The 26,352-nt window shown below is 35.5% G+C and overlaps 1 protein-coding gene and 1 pseudogene across 1 annotated transcript; one reads left to right on the top strand and one right to left on the bottom strand.

Moving 5' to 3' along the window:
- Positions 1 to 3,670: 3,670 nt before the first annotated feature.
- Positions 3,671 to 4,904, bottom strand: LOC127846660 (acetylcholine receptor subunit beta-type acr-3-like). The gene has a single exon (XM_052378113.1). It carries the CDS (start codon positions 4,713 to 4,715, stop codon positions 3,693 to 3,695), a length of 1,023 nt encoding a protein of 340 aa, XP_052234073.1. The 5' UTR covers positions 4,716 to 4,904; the 3' UTR covers positions 3,671 to 3,692.
- A 158-nt stretch (positions 4,905 to 5,062) lies between these two features.
- LOC127844834 (L-fucose kinase-like) overlaps positions 5,063 to 26,352 on the top strand; it is a 70,283-nt pseudogene continuing 48,993 nt past the window's right edge.

The raw sequence follows: 26,352 nt of genomic DNA, 5'->3' as shown, positions 1-26,352 counted from the left end.
CCGTAATACTTTCGCATATATCTGATATCACTTTTTCTTTATAATCGGTTTGCCAAGTGTGACGACTTTTATACCAATGGTATAAGGCAGTCATAAATGGTGTAACTAAAAACTGTCAACGTGTGTTTTTGTGAGTTGTTCACCGTAAAGTAGACTAGACAAGACCTAACACTGGTACAGGCAGAATATTTGAAACTAGTCACGGTAGTAAATAGAACTTTATTTCTGCATAATAATAACAACGGAACGCATGTGTGACGGGACCATTATAGCATTGAATTCATAAACTACATTGTCACAGAAGGTCATCAAACAATGACATTTGTACGTTTTAATAAAAGCAACATTCGGGCACAATTTCCTGACACCAACAAATACAAAAATATAAAATATTGAAAGGAAAGTTTTAAACAATAATGTAAAATAATGTATAAAACATTGCGAGATAAATGTAACATTTAGCATTTAAAACGAGGTTCTACGCTGTAACAAATTTCGAATTCGCGAAGTTCATCCTACGCTCGATATGCTTCTGTACGAAAAAGGCACAATTCTGCGAAATATCGATGAATGTACTGAGTCACCAATCTTGAATCGCATGTTTCATAAATATTTTTTTTAAAAGAAACAATATGAGCAAGTAACTTTATTGTTATCCCCAGCCTTTTTGAAAAAAAAAATTGAGTTTATCTCCGCCGTCCGTCCGTCTGTCTGTCTGTCCGTCCTGGCCACTATCTCCTCCTACACTATAAGCACTACAACCTTGAAACTTACACACATGGTAGCTATGAGCATATGTGCGACCCTGCACTATTTTGAATTTTGATCTGATACCTGGGTCAAAAGTTATGGGGGTTGGGATGGGGCCGGGTCAGAGATTTTCACTCATTTTTATTTATTTTATGTACTGTAATGTTTGCCATAACTTTTGCAATATTGAAGATAGCAACTTGATATTTGGCATGTGTATCTCATGGAGCTGCACATTTTGAATGGTGAAAGGTCAAAGTCAATGTTATCCTTCAAGGTCAAAGAAACAAATCCAAGGGAAGTTATAAGCATTAAAAGGAGGTAATTAATGAACCTGCCAATTTTTTTTAAATAAATCAATGCGGCGCAGAAGGGGGCATTGTGTTTCTGACAAACACATCTCTTGTTTTATGTTATTTTGAATTAACTTCTTCATTTCTACACCCAATTACTTCAAATTGATACTGAACATCTCTTATGACAATACGGTCAGTCTCAACTATGCATGGCGTCATTACCAACCCTGGGGCGCCCCCTGGGTAAAACATGCAGAGTGGGGATACGCGTCAGCCTCTGCCGCGCCATTTCTAGTTTGAATTTGCATAGGAAATGATGAGTCAATTAATTATTCAGGTTATCAAACTGCTTATGCATACTTTTCGATAAGTGTAACAACAGGCGTATATTTGCATACATGCACCATTTTATTGGCTACTAATTATACTTTGATTTGCAATGAAACCTTAGTACAGAAGCGGCATTTCCAAGACTGTGTGCATATAAGAACATTTCAAGAGAGGCTGCTAATATTGTACTTGTTTTATAAATTTCTTTTGCGTATCAGAATGCACATTCATTATACAGTGACAATACTTGCCGATACTTGTTAAAAAAGTAAATGTTGGTGTTTGGTTATGACTCGTTTTTCAAACCATTATTAAATAACATAATAATTAACGCTTCAAAAATCAGGTTCCTGATGTCTACTTTTCTATTGATGAGGTTTTATTATATGATTTAATTATATTCTTGCACATTTACTTTTATAGGCGACTACTCGTACTTCATTCGTTCGATCAATTTCGCAATTCCCACTTGGTCGCGTGGATCCAATTTGCATTTATTTGTATATCTGCCGTTCACTGTTTTGTATTCAGATTTGCACTAAAGTTTGTGTTTGTATTAAAGTGACTCTCTGAATTCTTGATAAACACGAAATATATAACACTGTAGTTACATTATTATTTGTGAATCTTATTGTTATGACCCAAATTATGCACCTTCTGGATCTTCACAGGCTTATCAGGGACGACGCTTTCTGCATGGAATGGATCTTCGTAAAGAAGAGACTGCCTTTACACGACAATGACAAAATAGAATCTTGTTAGAAATGAATGTCCGCTATGTATGACGTGCATTCCCGCAGAAAACATGCCATACTTGCAGAAATGTTTTGTATGATAAAATATATAAACAATAGTATTAGTAATATAACTCAACTTACAAAGCCATACAACTTATTTTGTTAAACGGGAACTCTTTTAAAATCAGAAATAAATGTATACATGTAGTATTCGAAGCTGTTTCCAATGTCCTCATTTTGGTTAGTCGGTCTGCTGATTTTGTAACCGATTACCCCGAACATTCATTTAAAGCATGGTCAAAGACTACACAGAATAGGTTTTTCGATATAAAAGAAGTAATTGGTGAAAAGGGTTTAAATCTAAACTAAGACAAATATCTTCTGCTATATTTATTTCGCAATCATCCTTAACACACTTAATCCCATACATATAATACCATGATAAGTAATAAAATTATATATTTAACACATTTGATTATTAAGACACATGTTTTCAATAACATTTATTCACAGCATTTATCTATAAGTTAAACACTGTTTTTCTACATCGCCCCTCCCTTTTTTCCATCCGATACCCCATTTATATACTATTAAATTAGCCGTTTACACTTCTGACACTTTAAAGTCATTTATTAATCAGTAGTCAACGTTCTTTCAACTTGCAGAAGTGAACAGTATGCCATTAGAGAAAAAATCAATCAGAAAGCTTAATTCTGGTGTGTGTTAGATCAGCAATAAGACAGCAGGTATGAGTTAAGAATATTTGTTATTACCAAAAATGTATTGAACATAGTTAAATATCCGAAATGAGTTTGCTGTAAAACCGCATGTTTACATTCTCACTGCAGTCTCACACGTTACATGATTTATTACATTTATGATTTAAAGTATCGGTTAATGATATATCTATAATGACATTCAAATAAATTGCTTGATTATATATGGTAAATGTATTTTAGTATATTTCCATTAGCAATGGCCGTCGAGCAATACTGGAGTGTCCTAGTGGACAGATGGGGTCCATACCAATTTTTTAAACTAAATCTATGACCTTATCAACGATAGTATTGTTATTTTCATATGCATCTCATTCATTCAGGAAATCCAAAAGTTCGTATTTCATTATTGGGAGATATATGTATTTTTAAATAAAGGTTGTCACGTGTCATTGAAGTCACTGCATTAAGCATGAACTATTCACATTAAGAGAGCCGGGTTCTCGTATACTTTTAAAGTATAAGTGCAAATAAAGTTTCTGACAACAATAATAATAATAATGTGTATTTAAAAAGTTCAAACAATCACAAAAATGAACAGTAAAATCATATAATACATTCTTAATGATATTGAATGATTCTATGCATCAGTAAATTAAATACGCAAAGTTTTCCATTAAATTAGTAAAACATATCAATATAAGCCATACAAGGTTTTACGTTGTTACATCTTTTTTATTGAAAGAAAACGGTGTATTAAAATTTACCGTGTTACTCATTCAATAATATAAAGAGAAACACATGAGATTATTGTGTATCTCTGTTTATTAAATGTGTCATTTTTACTTGGCAGGCTGAAACAATTAATAATGAGAGGCAAAGCTTAAATAAAATAAGAAAACATTTGTCAAAAGAATTGAAAATGGAGTTAGAGTATAGAAGCATATGGTGTCCAATGCATTACTGATGTCAGGCCATTTTATTTCTTTTGCATCAAGGTTTTGTTCATCGGCCACCAGCTCGCTTTTCTTTGCAGACTCAATATTTATTATTTTAACCCCATCCCTACGAATTTCATCACTTGTCCCAATACGATTTTCTTTTGTTTTACAACAAAATGCAAAACTAGACAATTTAAAGATAGTTATATAGTTTCTGTGTATTTTAATGTCATCAGATCTGTGGTAAATCATTAAGGTTAAGATAGAAAGTATTAGTACTATAATACTGAACATCACAAGTAGGAAAACGAACACGGCCATAAGTGATGGTGGCGTAGCTGTTTTGGGAATTACGTCAGAAACTATGTCGAGAAACGTCGTCATTGTCAGCATAAGCGTGATTGAAAATCCAACTCTTTCTCCAGACTCGGCGGGCAGTAAAAACACCATTACGCTGGAAATTCCAAGGAACGTTATCGGCAATATCAATGTCAGGACGTAAAACGTTGACTCTCGTTTGAGCTTGAACGAATATCTGATTACACTCAAATTCAGTCTCGTAAGGGTCGTTGCCGAAAGTCCCTCCAGTGTCCATTCGCTATTGGGAACAAAATTGTCCTGGTTAAATAATAAATGATGTAACTGCACCTCTTCAGCGGAAAAGTCAAGGTTTATAAACTCTATTTCACAAGTCTGTTTATCAAATGGCCAAAACTTCATATTGAATCTACATGAACTTTCCCATACTTCACCTGGCAACCATTTAGCGTTGCCGTTCGCTTGAATTTTTATTCGTTGTCGATAGCCTCCCGCCAATGTAAACTTATTTGGTGTTGCAAGCAAAAGACTTGGGTGCCAAATTTCCTCTTCTTTGAAATGTACCTTTTGTATATTGCTGTGATTCGCTGGATCCCATGTCATTATTTCGTCAATCCAAAAACACATAGGTGAAAATACAGCTTGAATGAGCCCTTTCACGGGATCAAGGTCTGGAACAGCAAACAATGCGAGGGCGATGTTCACTCGTATAATTGTCGACGAATTTTTAACTGGCACGGTATCCGGGTTGTAGTCGTCTAAAAGATCCGCCTTCAATTTGTTGATAGCTTCATATGTCGTTCCATTAGAAGTCGAGAATTCTGTAATTATGCACACACAAAGCAATATTATTTTTACAATCAATTTCTTATTGTTACAGTCAACTTGGAAAAGTCAGTGTACAAACGATGACAGCTTGCAATTTACGATCGTATTCGTTTGACCGAAAAAAAAGACATGCATGCATTAACTACATGACAAGTAACTGAATCCTCTATAAATTACTGATTTAAAAGCACTCTTAATACTTTTGCCGATATCTGACATCGCTTATTCGTTTATGATCGGTTTGTCAAAGGTGACGACTTTTATACCTCTGGTATCGGATAGTTATGGGATACGTATCACAGAATCTATATTTAGCAAATAATTCGGGTATTAATGCGTTCCTTGCCACAGTGTTAAAAATGTATGCTACTCTATCGATAATAATAATTTCGGAAAAATAGTTTAGCATTTTAGTCGCTTTCTGGGACGACACTTTCCGCCTGCGCAAGATTTTCGGTAAGAAAGGACTTCCTTTAAACGAACAAAACCATAAAAGCGGAAAGTGTCGTCCCTGGTTAGCCTGTGCCGTCAGCACAGACTAATCTGGGACGAAACTTAACGCACATGCATTAAGCCCAATTTTCTCTGAACAATACATATTTAATTATTAGTCGAAATTGCAAAAAAATTATGAAGCATTTTAAGATAAATATCTATTATACATCCAGGGGCCTCGGTTAATTAAGGGTTGCGAGGCTAGTGCAGTGTAACTCTCAGTTTGGGGGATTTAATGTGTCCATTTAAGAGTTAGCAAAAAAATGCATGTTTCACTTTTGTGAACTATTACAAAAACTCACGGACTCTATATGAGAACATTAACATAAACATAAAATGTTTATTTTTGTGTTTAACGCGCTATAAATCCATTAATAACAACGGAAATATACTATAAGTTATAAAAAAATAAAGAGGAATTAATAAGCAACAAGATAACGTTTAAACCAATACAATCGGATGATTAGTTTTTGCATGAAATTGAATTTACTACAGTAAGGGTCAAATACTCGATTCAACTCCTGTCAATATACGCTCCGTGAAAAACTGTAGTAAGAAATTTAAGTGAAAGCAATTATAAATACATCGCGACTATACGTTCGTCTGATTTTATTAACTGTTACACTGTAATTTCATTGTAGTAATAAGCTGAGACGTATCTTTTTCAGAGAAGTTGGTTGTTCGTTATAATTTGATTATTTTTGATACAACTGTTAAACGTGATGTTTTTACTCAATTCGGGTAATATTTATTTATAAAGTCGGGTATATAAAACAAATATTACTTATTTTATTACTACTTAAAATATATCTAATTACTAATTATTACTAATTAATATCATAGCCACACGCTAACCCCAGTAGGGCTTAGAAATTCTATTACCACTTGCTTATCTTAAGGGTGTACAGTTGTTTCTCTACTGTATACCGGTAGTTTCTCGTGGGGTGACGAATGGACACCAATGCGGGGCGCTAAATGCATACGCATATGCAAGGATGGGAATTTCCGTTAGTTATAAATAAACTATATATACATTTTGATCACAGAGCGAATATTGATCTAGAGTCTGTGGTTTGATTCAGGCCATTTTGATCACGGAGCGAATATTGATCTAGAGTCTGTGGTTTGATTCAGGCCATTTTGATCACGGAGCGAATATTGATCTAGAGTCTGTGGTTTGATTCAGGCCATTTTGATCACGGAGCGAATATTGATCTAGAGTCTGTGGTTTGATTTAGGCCATTTTGATCACGGAGCGAATATTGATCTAGAGTCTGTGGTTTGATTCAGGCCATTTTGATCACGGAGCGAATATTGATCTAGAGTCTGTGGTTTGATTCAGGCCATTTTGATCACGGAGCGAATATTGATCTAGAGTCTGTGGTTTGATTCAGGCCATTTCGTACGTTTTTTGCAAAGACTCCCTTTGTCAAAAATATTTGCCCTTTTCTGTAGAATATCCCAATGCAATGATAACGAACTTAGTCTTCCTTGGTTTTTACTTGTATTCTCATATTCCTCACTTGACTGGAAAATCATACAATTACTGTTACTGTGGTACATCAGAATTGAGGCCACCAAAATATGGTTCATTTGGACAGGGAAAAGAAATGTTTACCAGTACTTGCTTTGCTATATTTAAGACTTGCTCAATACTTTCAACATTTTAATATTTGTATCGAAACCTGTGCTTGCTTGTAAGAGAACTTGTAGAACACACCTATGACTTTTTTCATTGTCAAAATCAAATTTGAAGGAAATTTATGCTATTGTGTAGGCAAAAAAAAGTTGTATATTATCAACATCATAATTGTTTTATGTTTTGATAATACCATTTTGTCCATTTGAAACATTTTAATTAATATGATCAAATCTTCCTCTTTTTTTTCATGTCCCAGTGGGATATAGCAGTCAAACTGTCTGTCCATCTGTTTGTCTGGCTTTCTGCCTTCATTGTTTTTCTGAGTTTTTCCTTAATATTTTGAGATATTTACTAGATTTTTTGGTATGTAAGTCTAGTTACCAATGAGTTACAAATCAAGTTGGTGTTTGGTTCAAAGTTCATTTGTTTATGGCGAAGTTATGGGAGTTGGACTAAGAGATTTTCTCTTGTCCAAACTTTTTGCTAAACACTTGCAGATATTTACCTAATTTTTGGTGTGTGATTCTACATGACTTACTCATCAAATTTGAGTTTCATTCTGGTCCAATGCCTTTTGACCAACTAACGGTTTGTAAAGTACTTATTTGGTCAGAAAATGAATAACAAATGTTAAAAAACATGTATTTCGAACTGTAAAACATATTGAGCAAGTTCTAATTTAATTTGGAAATAGTTTGGCTACTGAGTCTTGATATGACACATCATCAAATGATTTAAAAAAAATAATGAAAAAAATCATGATGGATGGGAACACTTTAACTTTGTTAGTGATTTATTTATGTTCATAAAATAAATAATATTTTGAAAAAATATTCTTAACACTGCTTAGTATTCCTATTTCGTAGACATATACTTGTAAAAAATTGTCTTTTACTATAATTTCTTCATTTCTACACCGATTCACTTCTAGTTGATACTGAACTTCTCTTATGACAATACGGTCAATCTCAACTATGTATGGCCCCATTACCAACCCTGGGGCGCCCTGCCCATAATAGGCCACACCCACATAGGCCACGCCGACCCAAAATTGCCTTTTACTATTATTTCTTCATTTCTACACCGATGCACTTCAAATTTACCCCGAACCTCTCTTATGACAATACAGTTAATCTCAACTATGCATGACCCCATTACCAACCCTGGGGCGCCCCGCCCACATAGGCCACGCCCACCCAAAATTGCCTTTTACTATAATATCTTCATTGCTACACCGATTCACTTTTTATTGATACTGAACCTCTTTTATGACAAAACAGTCAATCTCAACTATGCATGGCGCCATTTTCAACCCTGGGGCGCCCTGCCCACATAGGCCACGCCGCCCAAAATTGCCTTTTACTATAATTTCTTCATTTCTACAACAATTTACAAATTCATACTGAACATCTCTTATGACAATATGGTCAATCTCAACTATGTATGGCCCCTTTACCAACCCTGGGGCGCCCCACCCATAATAGGCCACACCCACCCAAAATTGTCTTTTACTATAATTTCTTCATTTCTACACCGATTAAATTCTAATTGATACTGAACTTCTCTTATCACAATACAGTCAATTTCAACTATGCATGGACCCATTACCAACCATGGGGCGCCCTTGGGTCAAACATGCGGCGTGGGGATACGCGTCGGCTTCTGCCGCCCCATTTCTAGTTTCATATTGTAACACTAACAGTTATAGGGCTTATTTCATATTGTAACACAAACAGTTATAGGGCTCATTTCATATTGTAACACAAATAGTTATAGGGCTTATTTCATATTGTAACAATAACAGTTATAGGGCTTATTTCATATTGTAACACTAACAGTTATAGGGCTTATTTCATATTGTAACACTAACAGTTATAGGGCTTTTTTCATATTGTTACAATAACAGTTATAGGGCTTATTTCATATTGTTACAATAACAGTTATAGGGCTTATTTCATATTGTAACACTAACAGTTATAGAGCTTATTTCATATTGTAACATAAACAGTTATAGGGCTTATTTCATATTGTAACACTTACAGTTATAGGGCTTATTTCATATTGTAACAATAACAGTTATAGGGCTTATTTCATATTGTAACACTTACAGTTATAGGGCTTATTTCATATTGTAACACTAACAGTTATAGGGCTTATTTCATATTGTAACACTAACAGTTATAGGGCTTATTTCATATTGTTACAATAACAGTTATAGGGCTTATTTCATATTGTAACACTTACAGTTATAGGGCTTATTTCATATTGTAACACTAACAGTTATAGGGCTTATTTCATATTGTAACAATAACAGTTATAGGGCTTATTTCATATTGTAACAATAACAGTTATAGGGCTTATTTCATATTGTAACAATAACAGTTAAAGGGCTTATTTCATATTGTAACAATAACAGTTATAGGGCTTATTTCATATTGTATTGCTAACAGGTATAGGGCTTATTTCATATTGTAACAATAACAGTTATAGGGCTTATTTTATATTGTAACACTAACAGGTATACGGCTTATTTCAGTAATTTGACTGCTCAGAGCATGTATGTAAATGAACAAGCAAATGATTGACCTCATAGGGATAGCAAGGTTATGGAGTGACTATTAAGTGATTTTTTAAAATGAAAATCCATTAATGCTTATTAAATACATTAAACTCAGTCTATTGTCAAAAATATTTATTATATTGTTCATCTCAATACCAGACTGTCTGTGGTCAATATGCTAGTCATATGAGCCTCATCATGAGAAAATTGGTCTGATCTTGTATGCAGTCAGCTTGGCGCCAGATCAGCCTGCGCATTGCCCATTCTGGTCAGGAGCTCGGCTGTTGGCTATAAAGTCATGCAAGATTTTGACATCTCATTAGCGAACAGTGTAGCCCCTGATCATACTGCGTAACTGCACAGGAAAGTCTGGAGCTACACTGGCTCTATGTGGCATAAGACCCATTTTTGCATTTCATGGGTCATGTAATATTGAATATTGCTGCAAATGCTTAAATTATTCTTTAGGTCTAAAATTATTACTATTTTTATCAGAAATTATTATTTTATTATAAACTTTTTGTCTTTTACTATGTTTGCTTTCTTTTCAGGTGTTATCCACAGAAATTTTGAAAGATTCCTACATTCTGATTTTGCACAATGCATGTTAAAACATTTTCTAGTCATACCTTAGTGAACAAAATATGAAACTGGTTCTGTAAAATCATTTGTCAGCATGATACTTCATAGTTTTTACAAAAACCTTGTTTTACAAACACTTACGTTTCCAGGGACACTTTTTGCATTTCTAATTTTTGAAGAAAAAAAGAAATTTGTGTTGGTCATTTTACAATTTGTTTAAAGTCCTGGATCTGTCGAACCCACGAAAGCAACACAAATTAATATCCCATTAATAATAATGATTGTACAGTATATTGTAATCCCTCTTCAAGTCGGTCTATCACCATAAAATGTTATATGTGTGTTGAAGCTATATACTTATACATTTCCCAATCAATTGAAACTTCAAATATATCATTACCAAGTAGAGAAGAAGTGTGGGACATTGTCTTCCCAAATGATTCACACAATTCCTGAGTTATTTGCCCTTAGTTATTAGCTGACAAAGCTTTGGAAGGGTATAGTCAGTTTGTGACGAGCTCTTATTTGAGTTTTCAATTTGTCCTAGAATAATTTCTAGCTTTTGCACAAGTTCAGTTTAAAGTTAGTTATTTGAATAATAGTTCTGTTTAGGATTTAATTTGTATATAGTTTCAGACAGTTTGCTGTGAATCAATTTTTTTCCTCTTTCAATTGTCAAAAAAGCTTAAATTTGAAATCAATTAGATCTATGCCTGTTTTAAAGTTGTTTTTTTCCAGAAGATTAACATGACTTTACTACAACATTAAACAAATGGATTACAAACCACTTTAGTATTGAAAATATTTTTCTCATCAAGGTGGACTGAGAAAATTAATTTGAGATAACAATTTTTCAAATTTTATTCCCTACACATAGCTTTGTGTTTTTGTTCCCTACAGATAGCTGTGTTTTGTTCCCTACATATAGCTGTGTGTTTTGTTCCCCACAGATAGCTGTGTGTTTTGTTCCGTACAGATAGCTGTGTGTTTTGTTCCCTACATATAGCTGTGTTTTTTGTTCCCTACAGAAAGCTGTGTGTTTTTGTTCCCTACCGATAGCTGTATGTTTTGTTCCCTACATATAGCTGTGTATTTTGTTCCCTACAGATAGATGTGTGTTTTGTTCCCTACAGATAGCTGTGTATTATGTTCCCTACAGATAGCTGTGTGTTTTGTTCCCTACAGATAGCTGTGTGTTTTTGGTCCCTACAGATAGCTGTGTGTTTTGTTCCCTACAGATAGCTGTGTGTTTTGTTCCCTACAGATAGCTGTTTTTTGTTACCTACATAGAGCTGTGTGTTTTGTTCCCTACAGATAGCTGTGTGTTTTGTTCCTTACAGATAGCTGTGTGTTTTTCCCTGCAGATAGCTGTGTGTTTTGTTCCCTATAGATAGCTTTTTTGTTACCTACATATAGCTGTGTGTTTTGTTCCATACAAATAACTGTGTGTGTTATTCCCTACAGATAGCTGTGTGTTTTTCCCTGCAGATAGCATGTGTTTTGTTCCTTACAGATAGCTGTGTGTGCAGGGCCCGGTGTCTGGGTGAGCAGTGTGGACATGATCCTATCCATCCCTTATGGAGCAGGTATGAAGATAGTGAATGATCTGGGGTCAATCTGTTAATTATCAGGGGCCTAGCTTTAAACAATTTGGGCTTTGTCTGTAAATAATCTGGGGTCTATCTGTTAAAGAACTGGGGCCTAGCTTTAAACAATCTGGGGTTTGTCTGTAAACAATCTGGAGCCGATCTGTGAACAATCTGGGTCTATCTGTGAACAATCTGGGTCTATCTGTGAACAACATTGGGTCTATCTGTGAACAATCTGGGTCTATCTGTGAACAATCTGGGTCTATTTGTGAACAATATTGGATCTATCTGTGAACAATCTGGGTCTATCTGTGAACAACATTGGTTCTATCTGTGAACAATCTGGGTCTATCTGTGAACAATCTGGGTCTATCTGTGAACAATCTGGAGTCTATCTGTGAATAATCTGGGTCTATCTGTGAACAATCTGGGTCTATCTGTGAACAATCTCGGTCTATCTGTGAACAATCTGGGTCTATCTGTGAACAATCTGGGGCCTATCGTGGAACAATCTGTCCTCAATTTCTTAGCTGTGCTTTAGGATAACCGATATATAAGTCGCCGTGGCCTAGTGGATAAGGCGTCCGCCTCGGGATCAGGAGGTCTAAGGTTTGAGTCCCATGGGGAGCGTTTGTCGAAGAATGGATGTTTGTCATGGGACTTGTTCTGAAATGGCCGGTTCGTGAGCCGCGAGCTAGTTAAAATGAATGGTTACCGACTTCTATCTGCCTGGCGCCTGGCATAGTGATAGGAGTTGGGAGGTACATGGTATACATGCAAAGGTGTCTCATAGGCCAAATTGGCTGGCCCTTTTAATAGGGGTGACACTATAATAAAAAAGACCTTTACCTTTTTTTGTGTGTCATCAGTATCTAGACTGAGTTCAAATTTGAGTCACATGCATCCAAAAACTAGATCACAAGGTATAATCTTAAACAAACAAAAATTACCACTACAGGGACCATATGAATACTGTGATGAAACTTTTTCAAAATGTCTGGACAATGTCTAGGCATAGTTTGAATATGGGTCGAATGCGTCCAAAAACTAGGCAACCAGATCCATTCTTAGAAAAAACTTGTTTTAGCTCCATTAATGACCCTTTCTGGATGATACTTAGTATGAATGTTTGTCTTGATAATATTTATGCCAGCTTTCAAATCTGGGTCATGTGCATCCAGAAACTAGGTCACCAGGTTATATTTTAGAAGCCCTATGTTGCCATTCTAGAAGCCCCAATCAAGAAGACTCAATACTGATAAAACTTGATTGCTAAAAATGCTTATCTTGACAATATATGAGTTGCGTTTTGAGAAAACTGGGCATAATGCATGTGTGTAAAGTGTCGTCCCAGATTAGCCTGTGCAGTCCACACAGGCTTATCAGGGATGACACTTTCAGCATAAATTGGATTTTTGCTAAAAGGAGTCTTCATTTAAAAGGAAAATGTCATGAAGACGGAAAGTGTCGTTTCTGATAAGCCTGTGTGGACTGCACAGGCTAAACTGGGACAACACTTTACGCACATGCATTAAGCCCAGTTTTCTCAGAACACGACTCATATATATGCTTTATGATAAAATCTGGGTTTTGTCAATCTATAAACTAGGTCGCCATGTAAACTCTTGTTACCACTCTTAAGGCCACATTTTTGACTTAGTCTTGATAAAACTTGGTCAGAATGCATTGTTTTAAAATATGAATACCAGGTTTAAATCTGGGTAAAGTTGGGTGAAGACCAGAACACCAGATCAAGTCTTCAACAATAAATGCCCATGGAATCCGGTGAGTGCTCAAGGACCATCATGACCATCTTGTTAATTGATTTTTTCATCATTACATTTAAATGAAAACCCATCTGAAATTATGAAGTCCGATCGACTGTTTTATGTTGTTGTTTGTTGTTGGTTAAAGCATTTCTTTGTCTTAAGTCGAATCATTGATCATCATACCAGCCGTCTTCTTGACAAACAGGGCTAATTACATGTGCGTAAGATGTTGTCCCAGATAGCCTGTGAAATTTGCAAGGCTTATCAGGGACAAAACTTTCTCCTTTAACTGGATTCATGCTCAGGAGAGACTTTCTTTTAAAAGTAATACAATAAAGAGGGTATGTTTTGACCCTGATAGCATGAGTAACTGCTCTCGTGAATCTGGTGCAATACTTTATGCACATGTATTATGCCCAGTTTTCGCAGAACATGACTAATATTGTATGATGTATGATATTTTCCAGTGATTCCTAGGGAGACATGTGATGTGTGTGCCATAACTGGCCCAGCCTACCCACAGTATTGTCGACAGCATGGCGTGTACAAGATAGACAGCAAGGTAAAATACAGATATGTGTTTGTTGCACTAGAATACCCCCTTTTCAACCCTTTGCCTCTCAGGTACACATTTTAACCTGTAGTCCCTTAGAAATCATATTAAATTTAAGACCTGTCTTAATAGATTAAAGTTTTAAAGGCTTTGTTGCCAACCCTTAGATACTGATGATAAGCAAACAGCATAAAACCAGAACTGAATTGCTTGCTGTTCTTTTTCATTCTGTTTGCATATAGCAATTTTCAATTTGTTTCTGAGTGGAAAAGTGGTTACTCAGTTATTATAGACATTTGAATTTTAAAGAGTGATGCACATTTAAGTGATTATCCTGCAAACACAATTTGAGAGGAGGTATATTGGAGGCATGTTGTTGATTGGTTGGTTGGCTGGTTTGTCTCTCTGTTCGCATAAAATGTTACAAGTTTGTCAAGCGAACTACTTCCACATTTCTCAAGGGGTTGAATCAAAACTTGTCCCCCTTTGAAGATATCAGTGCATTGCTTTGCAGGTATTGGTCGTTCTGTGATGGTATGATAATAACTTGTGAGGGAAGCAAGACACCTATCCATTTAGAAGTCAACAGGTCAAAGGTTAAGGACACAGGGTTTCGTTACTGTAAATTTGTATCTGCACCATATATTAAGAATGCTTTAACTTATGGTCATGCAAAGTGGTTGTTTGGGAGGAAAAGGTCACCAGAGATCAAGGTCACAGGAATTCCTATCTTGATTTCTGGCCTACGATCAACTTAATTAGTATGTTTGTTACATTGGAGTGTAGAATGACGTCTATTGATTTTGAAGGCTTCAGTTCAAAGAGGCTTGTAAAGTTAGATTTGTGTCTAAGTGATAGGTAGAGAACACTTTTTCACATGATGTCCCTAATTGAATTCAACATATAAATTTTAAATTTACAGAGGCTTGTTACACGAAAACAACTCTTACCAATTACATGTTTAGAAGCTTTCCCTGCATGTTAGGGTGGAGGATGTTAACCTATAAATCACTGAAACGCTTGGAACGTATCGAAGGCGGTATCACAGTTATGCTTTTGACTGCATATTTCTACCCTAGCGTTTGACTTCAGTCATGCAGTATTACTGAGCTAGTTTCATTGGCTCAGAACTATTTAAGATCAAGGAAAGCCCAATGAGAGCCATGTTACATCATAGTAACTGGTCAGGCTGACCCATATTGTATACAAACCCAAGCTGACCGCTTAACTAATTTTTCCGCAGATATTTTATAAAATAAGTTTACTTTCAGTTTTTTTTTAAATAAAACATTATATTGTATTTTATTTCCTAAAGAATATAAATATATGAACAATAACATTGATTATTTCTGTATGACCAGTTTGGCCTTTCCTGTGATGTTAGCCCTTATTTATAGAAGCATGTGCTAAAAGTGTTGTCCCAGATTAGCCCCTGCACTCTGCACAGGTTAATCAGACCAAAATTTTCCAGTTTTATGGAATTTGTCATGTTTAGAAAGACCCTTATAAACCAAAATTGAATTTAGGGGGAGATTGTTGTCCCTGATTAGCTGGTTTGGACTACACAGGCTCATCTGGGTCAACACTTTACGCACATGCATTATGCCCCATTTTCCCAAAGTGTGGCTCATATGCATTATAAAAAGTTTTCAGTAGAGTGCACCCAACTAGCCTTCATTTACACCAAGAAACTGACAGTTAAATAATGCTGTATTACATTTTGTGTGACTTGTTTTCATACTTAGTTCCATTAGTATTAATCAACAGTTATATCACAGCCATTATGTACTTTTACTGAGAACCCTCTGATTGTGAAATGAGCATGTATAGATATAAACATATTTTTATATTGAATACACCTTTAATGCTGCTTGTAACAATGTTTTCATACTAACACTGAATTGGTTTTCAATGGGATCAAGTTTCAAAGTGGCAAATACTAGAACAAGAAATCATATTGTTCATGGTCTTTTCCTTTCAAATGTTATTGGTGTTTCAATTATCAATCATTGCAATAAGCTACCTTGGTTCGATGATTTATAATCACTTGATTGATTTAAATAATGTCATATAACGACTTCAAGTGACAGTAATAAATTATAGAACTGAATTTCAAATGCTTATTTTACCAATCGGGAAAGGGAACCTTGAATATAAGACCTTAATCATCAGTTTTCTATCATTTAGGTTATATCAAATTACTGGTAATAATGACAAACTATGGAGTATTTAATTTAGGGGGTCTAGTTTTCTCATTAACCCATTCATGCCTAGTGGACTTTCCCATCCTTCTAAATTGGATCAATTTATTTCCAAAATTAGGGATGTCTTGTATATTTATTTCTATATTCAGAATATTTCTTACATAAATTCCTTTAAGCAAACTGCATAGACACTGATGAGACGCCGCATTATGCGGCGTCTCATCTGGGTCTACGCTGTTTGCCAAGGCCTTTTTTCTAGACGCTAGGCACAAATGGGTTAATCTGTTCTGTCTGCTCATAGACACACACTTTTCTAGCTTATACCGGGTATGCCTGAGCAGCCTCTTATAAACTTTTCAACTTTAAAATTAAAACTTGCATTTATTCTTTGTTATGATTTAATGTTTAGCCTGTGCAATTTTAACATATTTATCGTATTATCCTATGCAAATATTAAAAAAAGTTATGCCATTTTTCAATATTATATAGTTATATATTTTTATAACATGATCATCTAAACTTCCTACCCATCCAAGAGATACTTTTGTCATTTTAAAAATTATTTTTGATATATTGTGAAATCAAGACACAACAGCAATATATGGGTATTATTGCTTTTCAAATTACCAATAACATTGAAAGTTTTATTTAGTTCATGCACAAACTGCAACCAACAATATGGCAAGTTTTTTGTTGTTTTTTGTCAAACACGATTTACGTCATACTTGCGTCATACTTGCATTAAATATTTAAAATTCTGTTGTTTATTTTTTGTATGATAAAAGGTTAAATAATCAATTGAATTCAATAAATCATGGATTCATTGATATTAAATCATTGAACTGTCATTTAGAAAAGGTGAGCCATTTAAGACTGTGAACAAATAAATACAATACAAATAAATAACAGGGCCATAAATAGGTGACCATCCTAACAATGTCCCAGAAACTGTCGGGTTACAATGAGTAAATAGTGCTGCCCATGTGTTCCAGATTTTTTCTAGAACATTGTTGTTGAAATTTAATGAGTTGTCAAAACCTACTTAAGCATTTTAGTTACCTGATCAGGCACCCCTCCAGGTGAACAATCGTGATCACCCATTGTGAGTGGTGTTAAAAAGGTCACCTGGTCAATACCTCAACAACTGGTATATCTGAACTCTACAGATTATAGATGAAGGCAATGCCAGAAGTCTGCCTGTCTTGTTACTTAATCATTATTAACACTTACTTGTATACAATTATGTTATATAATCTGGGACGGTATTCACCGACTTTTTCATCGACCTACAAATTGTGCTTTTGTCATAGACTCATTTTTCTTAGTAACGAATTGTGTAAATACAGGTATTAAAATGTGCGTCATATCCAACCATATTATGCTATTAGAACAAAACAGTTTGAAGAATTCTATTCATTTTGCTTAGACTTGGGTCTAAAATTTGGTTGGTAATTACAGGCCCTTAAGACTCATACAATTTCCATTGACCCCCATTTATAATTGAAGTAGATTCTGGTTGTAAATATTAAATATTATAGCACATGGTCTAGAGTAAAATCAAAGGGCCTATAGCACATGGTCTAGAGTGAAATCAAAGGACCTTTATAATAGCACATGGTCTAGAGTGAAATCAAAGGACCTTTATAATAGCACATGGTCTAGAGTGAAATCAAAGTGCCTATAGCGCATGGTCTATAGTGATATCAAAGGGCCTATAGCACATTGTCTAGAGTGAAATCAAAGGGCCTATAGCACATGGTCTAGAGTGAAATCAAAGGGCCTATAGCACATGGTCTAGAGTGAAATCAAAGGGTCTTATAGCAGATGGTCTAGAGTAAAATCAAAGGACCTATAGCACATGGTCTAGAGTGAAATCAAAGGGCCTATAGCAGATGGTCTAGAGTGAAATCAAAGGACCTTTAGCACATGGTCTAGAGTGAAATCAAAGGACCTATAGCACATGGTCTAGAGTGAAATCAAGGGACCTATAGCACATGGTCTAGAGTGAAATCAAAGGACCTATAGCACATGGTCTAGAGTGAAATCAAAGGACCTATAGCACATGGTCTAGAGTGAAATCAAAGGGCCATATTATAGCACATGGTCTAGAGTGAAATTTAAGGGCCTACAGCAGATGGTCTACAGTGAAATCAAAGGGCCTATAGCACATGGTCTGAAGTGAAATCAAAGGGCCTTATAGCACATGGTCTAGAGTGAAATCAAAGGGCCTTATAGCACATGGTCTATAGTGAAATCAAAGGACCTTATAGCACATGGTCTAGAGTGAAATCAAAGGGCCTTATAGCACATGGTCTATAGTGAAATCAAAGGGCCTTATAGCACATGGTCTATAGTGAAATCAAAGGGTCTTATAGCACATGGTCTATAGTGAAATCAAAGGGCCTTATAGCACATGGTCTAGAGTGAAATCAAAGGGCCTATAGCGCATGGTCTATAGTGATATCAAAGGGCCTATAGCACATGGTCTAGAGTGAAATCAAAGGGCCTATAGCACATGGTCTAGAGTGAAATCAAAGGGCCTATAGCACATGGTCTAGAGTGAAATCAAAGGGTCTTATAGCAGATGGTCTAGAGTAAAATCAAAGGGCCTATAGCGCATGGTCTATAGTGAAATCAAAGGGCCTTATAGCACATGGTCTATAGTGAAATCAAAGGGTCTTATAGCACATGGTCTATAGTGAAATCAAAGGGCCTTATAGCACATGGTCTAGAGTGAAATCAAAGGGCCTATAGCGCATGGTCTATAGTGATATCAAAGGGCCTATAGCACATGGTCTAGAGTGAAATCAAAGGGCCTATAGCACATGGTCTAGAGTGAAATCAAAGGGCCTATAGCACATGGTCTAGAGTGAAATCAAAGGGTCTTATAGCAGATGGTCTAGAGTAAAATCAAAGGACCTATAGCACATGGTCTAGAGTGAAATCAAAGGGCCTATAGCACATGGTCTAGAGTGAAATCAAAGGACCTTATAGCATATGGTCTAGAGTGAAATCAAAGGACCTATAGCACATGGTCTAGAGTGAAATCAAGGGACCTATAGCACATGGTCTAGAGTGAAATCAAAGGACCTATAGCACATGTTCTATAGTGAAATCAAAGGACCTATAGCACATGGTCTAGAGTGAAATCAAAGGGCCATATTATAGCACATGGTCTAGAGTGAAAATTTAAGGGCCTACAGCAGATGGTCTACAGTGAAATCAAAGGGCCTATAGCACATGGTCTGAAGTGAAATCAAAGGGCCTTATAGCACATGGTCAATAGTGAAATCAAAGGACCTTATAGCACATGGTCTAGAGTGAAATCAAAGGGCCTTATAGCACATGGTCTAGAGTGAAATCAAAGGAATTATAGCACATGGTCTAGAGTGAAATCAAATGACCTATAGCACATGGTCTATAGTGAAATCAAAGGGCCTATAGCACATGGTCTAGAGTGAAATCAAAGTGCCTATAGCACATGGTCTAGAGTGAAATGGCCTCTTGATTCCCCATTCAGCTCTTATAGGTTTCACAACACAAACATTTGAAAATGTGTTTGACTTAAAAACATTGTTTGCAAATATTGAATGGCAAATGCCTAGATACTGCTTTAAACTTAATTGACAAGTATTCAACGAAGACATTCCCTTCATTTATGATATCAAATAATGTCAAAGGTGTTGTCAGGCTTTCCAGAGAGTCCGAAACAAATTTCCTTGACAAGCCTTTTCGATCTTATTCGATGTCTGTCTGTCTGTATGTCTGTCACACATTTCCTTGCTGTTTGAAATCTCAGGGACTAATGATCTTATTTAAACGAAACTTAATACGCTTGTTAATATTATTTGTTTATTGCTATTCAATAGTAGATTTAATACAGTTTTCTTTATTCATTTAAAAAAGTCACTGACTTCATGCAAAGAAATCAGATAACATTATGCAGACAAATTATTGAGAACCAAATACTGCAAATGCACCATCAACTTTGCATAACTCATAGCTCTAGATGGTGCAAAAACATAGATTTGTATTTTTCAGGTACATTTAATTTCAGATGTTTCTCAAGTTACGCTTTCACATTTGTTAGTAAATTAATTTACAACTTAATGCATTCATCTCGTGTGGAAATCATCTGTATAGTTGTTATAATATATTATGCTAAAAGCAAAGTTTTATTAATCGTTTCAAAACAAATAGGTGACGATGTTTGTGATATTGGTTGAATGGAAATAACACATTTCCAGGGAGAAGTTTGAACTTTTCTTGGCAAACCAGGATCTGTATATTATTTAGGCCAATAAATAGTAATATATATAATATTGGCAATCATGGTCCAATTTTGTCGTTAACATTCTTTTTTAATTGTACAAGATATAAAGGGCGTCATATTTCAACTGATATGTCATTAGCTTTTGTATATTTACATTATTGAAAATATTCACTAAACATTTAATTAAGTACCTGAAGAATTCAATCTATCATGATCAAGTGTGCTATGTGTAAATATATGTGTTACTAGTATTCAACAAGTGATGATACCCACTGGGTGTAAATAGAGAATACTAGGTCGGTGCCGAATAAAGCAAAGTTTATTTTGTGAGGCTTAGAAAATCTGAACCACGAGCCTTGGCGAGTGGTTCAGATTTTCGTGCCGAGCAAGATAACTTTGCTTTATTCGGCACCGACCTAGTATTCGATTTATCCCATCAATTTTCTTAGTCGTAAATTATTTCTTTAAAAATAGAATAGGAAAATCGAACTAGACGGAAAATCCCAAAGACATTTTAAGCAAACATTGTTTCATTATTTAAATCGTGTCGAGCCTCATACATTACAAAAAGATCAGTAACTAACCTGTTTTTCTGTTTATCATACCTCTACGTCCCCAATTTTTAAGAAATAATGAAAAAAAGACACTGCATCTTTAGCGTGAAACAACATGCATTGTGTCGTATGACGTGTTAATAATGACGTCACGATTACGCGCACTTAATATTTGTAAATAATGTTTATTTGCTTTTTGAGTTGCATTATGTGTTAAAAATATATTACATCTTGGTATCAAATTGTTTGTTTTGTTGAATCTGATTCGATTTTACTAAAAATGATTACTTTATAGTTGATTCCGAGTAATATGAACATTCTTCGCCGCGCGTGACAGCTATATTTCAGCACTGCTGAAATAGAGGAAAATTTATTCCACAGTGGTTTATTTCGACAATGCACGTCTGATGATGGGATAAAATCAATTCCCTATTATACTATTTCAATAATAAGTTGTTCTAATTGGTTTTACTGAACTAATACATTGACATAACGATAACTGTTTTAAATAGACCAATTAGCTGACATTGTTTGATTTTCATTAAGACCCTAATTTCTGATTGCTCTATAGCGTTAAAATTATATGGAAAACCAATATCAATAATAAGACTAAGGTGGAAACTGTCCCCAAAGAACATTTCTGTCAATCTTCATTCTATTAATCAAAATTGTAGTGTTCCCATGAGAGACACACAATAAACAAATATAATTACAAACCAAGAAATTATTGACTCTGATGATATTATAGTAGCACAAGTGTTTCATGAAATCTGTGTAATCAATTCCAATTGCGCAAGGTAGTGCTTAGGACTAGAAAAAAAGTTTTGTGCTGATTTCCTTGGCCTAAATGGAAAGTTTCCTAGGTTACTTATTGTGTTAGCGCTCCACATTTAGCTCAATATTCCAAAACATACTTATTAGCTTGGCTGTTTTCGGAGAAAACCCGAGGTATGGTCATAGCCAGCTTGTTGTCCGACGTCGTCGTGCTAAAACCTTAACATTGGCTCTGAAATCAAAGTGCTACCACCTACAACTTTAAAACTTCATATGTAGATGCACCTTGACGAGTTCTACACGCCACAACCATTTTGGGGTCACTAGGTCAAAAGTCAAGGTCACTGTGACCTCTAAAAAAAAAAATTCGGACAAGCTTTCATTGATTCAAAACTGCACCCGTAGCCAAGCATGGCACCTGTTATTGTTTTTTATCATGTATAGTCTCTCGCTTGATATGTTGCTTTAATATTTTGTTATGCCCCCCTTCGAAGAAGAGGGGGTATATTGTTTTGCACATGTGGGTCGGTCTGTCTGTCGGTCGGTCCGTCCGTCGGTCAGTCGTCCACAAGATGGTTTCCGGATGATAACTCAAGAACGCTAAGGCCTAGCATCATGAAACTTCATAGGTACATTAATCATGACTGGCAGATGACCCCTATTGATTTTTGGTCACTAGGTTAAAGGTCAAGGTCACAGTGACTCGAAATAGTAAAATGGTTTCCGGATAATAACTCAAGAATGCTTAGGCCTAGGATCATGAAACTTCATAGGTAAATTGATCATGACTGGCAGATGACCCCTATTGATTTTCAGGTCACTAGGTCAAAGGTCAAGGTCACAGTTACAAAAAACGTATTCTCACAATGGCTGCCACTACAACTGACAGCCATATGGGGGCATGCATGTTTTACAAACAGCCCTTGTTTGATTGGTGATATATTTTTATTCCAATAAAACAGAAAGTTTTTTCCTCTTCAAGCAATCTATTTGTCAATATTGTTGTAATTGAATAACAGTTATGTAGAAAAAATACAAATGATTGGTATTTTCATACTCCCTAAAAAGGGAGAGTTGATAGTCACTTCTTGATGGAATTGTTCGGGTCTGAAACCAATTTCCCCGACAATTCTTTTTCATCCCACTGGATGTATATCCATTTGAAATCTCTGACATTATTGACTGATTTCATTCAAACTTAATGAGCAGCATTCCTATAGGCTGAACATGTGCGTATTGGCAGGTCATTCAGGTCAAATGATTTTTCAGAGAGTTATTGCCCTTTGATTATGTATCAAAGCGGCGCAGTAGGGGCATTGTGTTTCTGACAAACACATCTCTTGTTTTAATAGATTTGTGTTTGCACAAAAGATCTAAAATAATGTGCTTTTTCATGTAAAGGTAGACATGCGCATATCGTTGCTCTGCTCTCTTGATTCTTAGCTTGGCTCTTTTTGGAGAAAACCCGAGGTATAGGCATAACCAGCTCGTCGTGTCGCCTTTACCTTTTGCTCTAAAATCAGTGTGCTCCCACCTACAACTTTTAAACTTCTTATGTAGATGCACCTGAATTGATGAGTTCTACACGCCACACCCATTTTTGGGTCACTAGGTCAAGGGTCAAGGTCACTGTGACCTCTAAAAAAATATAAAAATTCTGACAAGCTTTTATTTGTTCAAAAATGCACCCGCAGCCGAGCGTTGGTACGGGTTATGTGGTGCCCTTGTTTAAGAGTTATTGCAGTTTGAATAAATATTCTTTTGAGCATTTGATTTTGTTTGTATAAGCAGTCAAATGATGTACTTGTCAATATGAGAATGCATCAAAGAATCATCACAGCTTTAATATCTGTCAGGGCTCACTTGTCCTGTTTATATTTAGTTCATCTATTTTTTTGAGCTATTGTCATCACCTGAGCGTTGGCGTCAGCATCTGCGTCGGCGTCCGGTTAAGTTTTGTGTTAAGGTCCACTTCATAAAGTATCAAAGCTATTGCATTCAAACATGTAACACTTACTTACTATCATGAGGGGACTGGACAGGAAATGTTAGATAACTCTGGCTGGCACTTTGACAGAATTATGTGTCCTTTTTATACTTAGAAAAATGAAATTTTGTTAAGTTTTGTGTTAAGGTCCACCTTATTCCTAAAGTATCAAAGGTATTGCTTTCATACTTGCAAAACTTTCTGACTATCATAAGGGGACTGTGCAGACAAAGTTATGTAATTCTGAGTGGCATTTTTACAGAATTATGGCCCCTTTTATACTTAGAAAATTGAAAATTTCATGAAGTTTTGTGTTTAGGACCTTTTTATTCATAAATTATCAAAGTTATTGTTTTCATACTTGCAACTCTTACTAACTATCATAAGGGGACTGTGCAGGCAAAGTAATGTAACTCTGACTGGCATTTTGACAGAATTATGTGCCCTTTTTATACTTAGAAAAATGAAAATTTGGTCAAGTTTTGTGTTTAGGTCCACTTTATTCTTAAAGTATCAAAGCTATTGCTTTCATACTTGCAATACTTACTATCATAAGGGAACTGTGCAGTCAAATTTATGTAACTCTGAGTGGCATTTTTATAGAATAATGGCCCCTTTTATACTTAGAAAATTGAATTTTTTTTTAAGTTTTGTGTTTTGATCCACTTTACTCCTAAAGTATCATAGATATTGCTTTCAGACTTGAAGCGCTTGCTGACTATCATAAGGGGACTGTGCAGGCAAATTTATGTAACTCTGACTCGCATTTTGACGGAATTATGGCCCCTTTTATACTTAGAAAATTGAACATTTGGTTAAGTTTTGTGTTTAGGTCCACTTTATTCCTTAAGTATCAAAGCTATTGCTTTCATACTTGCAACACTTACTAACAATCATAAGGGGAGGACTGTGCAGGCAAATTTATGTAACTCTGACTGGCATTTTCACAGAATTATGGCCCCTGTTATACTAAGAAAATTGAAAATTTGGTTAAGTTTTGTGTTTTGGTCCACTTTACTCTTAAAGTATCATAGCTATTGCGTTCAGACTTGGAACACTTGCTAACTATCATAAGGGGACTGTGCAGGCAAATTTATGTAACTGAATGGCATTTTGACAGAATTATGGCCTCTTTTATATTAAGAAAAATGAAATTTTGGTTAAGTTTTGGTCCACTTTACTCCTAAAGTATCATAGCTATTACGTTCACACTTAGAACACTCGCTAACTATCATGAGGGGACTGAACAGTTGCATAACTCTGGTTTGCATTTTAATGGAATAATGGCCCTTTTTAGCTCATCTATTTTTTGAAAAAAAAAAGAGCTATTGTCATCACCATGGCGTCAGCACTGGCGTCGGCGTTGGCGTCGGCGTCCGGTTAAGTTTTGTGTTTAGGTCCACTTTTCTCAGAAAGTATCAATGCTATTGCATTCAAACTTGGTACACCTACTAACTATCATGAGGGGACTGGGCAGGCAAAGTTAGAAAACTCAGGCGTGCATTTTGACAGAATTATGTGCCCTTTTTATACTTAGAAAATTGAAAATTTTGGTTAAGTTTTGTGTTTAGGTCCATTTTTTTCCTTAAGTATCAAAGTTATGGCTTTCATACTTGCAACACTTACTAACTATCATAAGGGGACTGTGCAGGCAAAGTTATGTAACTCTGACTGGAATTTTGACAGAATTATGTGCCCTTTTTATACTTAGAAAATTGAAAATTTGGTTAAGTTTTGTGTTTAGGTCCACTTTATTCCTACAGTATCAAAGCTATTGCTTTCATACTTGCAACACTTATTAACTATCATAAGGGGACTGTGCAGGCAAAGTTATGTAACTGTGACTGGCATTTTGACGGATTTATGGGCCCTTTATACTTAGAAAATTGAAAATTTTGTTAAGTTTTGTGATTTGGTCCACTTTACCCCTAAAGTATCATAGATATTGCTTTCATACTTGGAACACCTGCAAACTATCACAAGGGTTCAGTAAAAGGACAAGTTGCATAACTCTGGTCGTCATTTTTACGGAATTATGGCCCTTTTTTGACTTAGTAACTTTGAATATATGGTTAAATTTTTTGTTTCGATCCAGTTTACTTCTAAAGTATCAAGGCTATTGCTTTCAAACTTCAAATACTTTCATGCTATCATGAGGTTACTGTACCTGGCAAGTTGAATTTTACCTTGACCTTTGAATGACCTTGACTCTCAAGGTCAAAATATTAAATTTTGCTAAAAATGCCATAACTTCTTTATTTATGATTAGATTTGATTGATACTTTGACAAAACTACTCTTACCTGACATACCACAATAGACTCCACCCAAACCATCCCCCGTGCCCTCCCCCCTCCCCCCCCCGAATCCTCCCCCCCCCCTAAATTTTAAGCTCATCTATTTTTTGAAAAAAAATTATGAGCTATTGTCATCACCTTGGCGTCAGTGTCGGCGT

This window comes from Dreissena polymorpha, chromosome 9 (genome assembly GCF_020536995.1).
Source record: "Dreissena polymorpha isolate Duluth1 chromosome 9, UMN_Dpol_1.0, whole genome shotgun sequence".
Lineage (NCBI taxonomy): Eukaryota > Metazoa > Mollusca > Bivalvia > Myida > Dreissenidae > Dreissena > Dreissena polymorpha.
Note: the sequence above shows the minus strand (reverse complement) of the source record. Positions and strands in the feature narration are given on the sequence as shown.

Bases quoted from the DNA above. Each gene is read 5' to 3' on its own strand.
- LOC127846660 (XM_052378113.1), bottom strand. From the start codon at position 4,715: ATGTGTTTTTGGATTGACGAAATAATGACATGGGATCCAGCGAATCAC.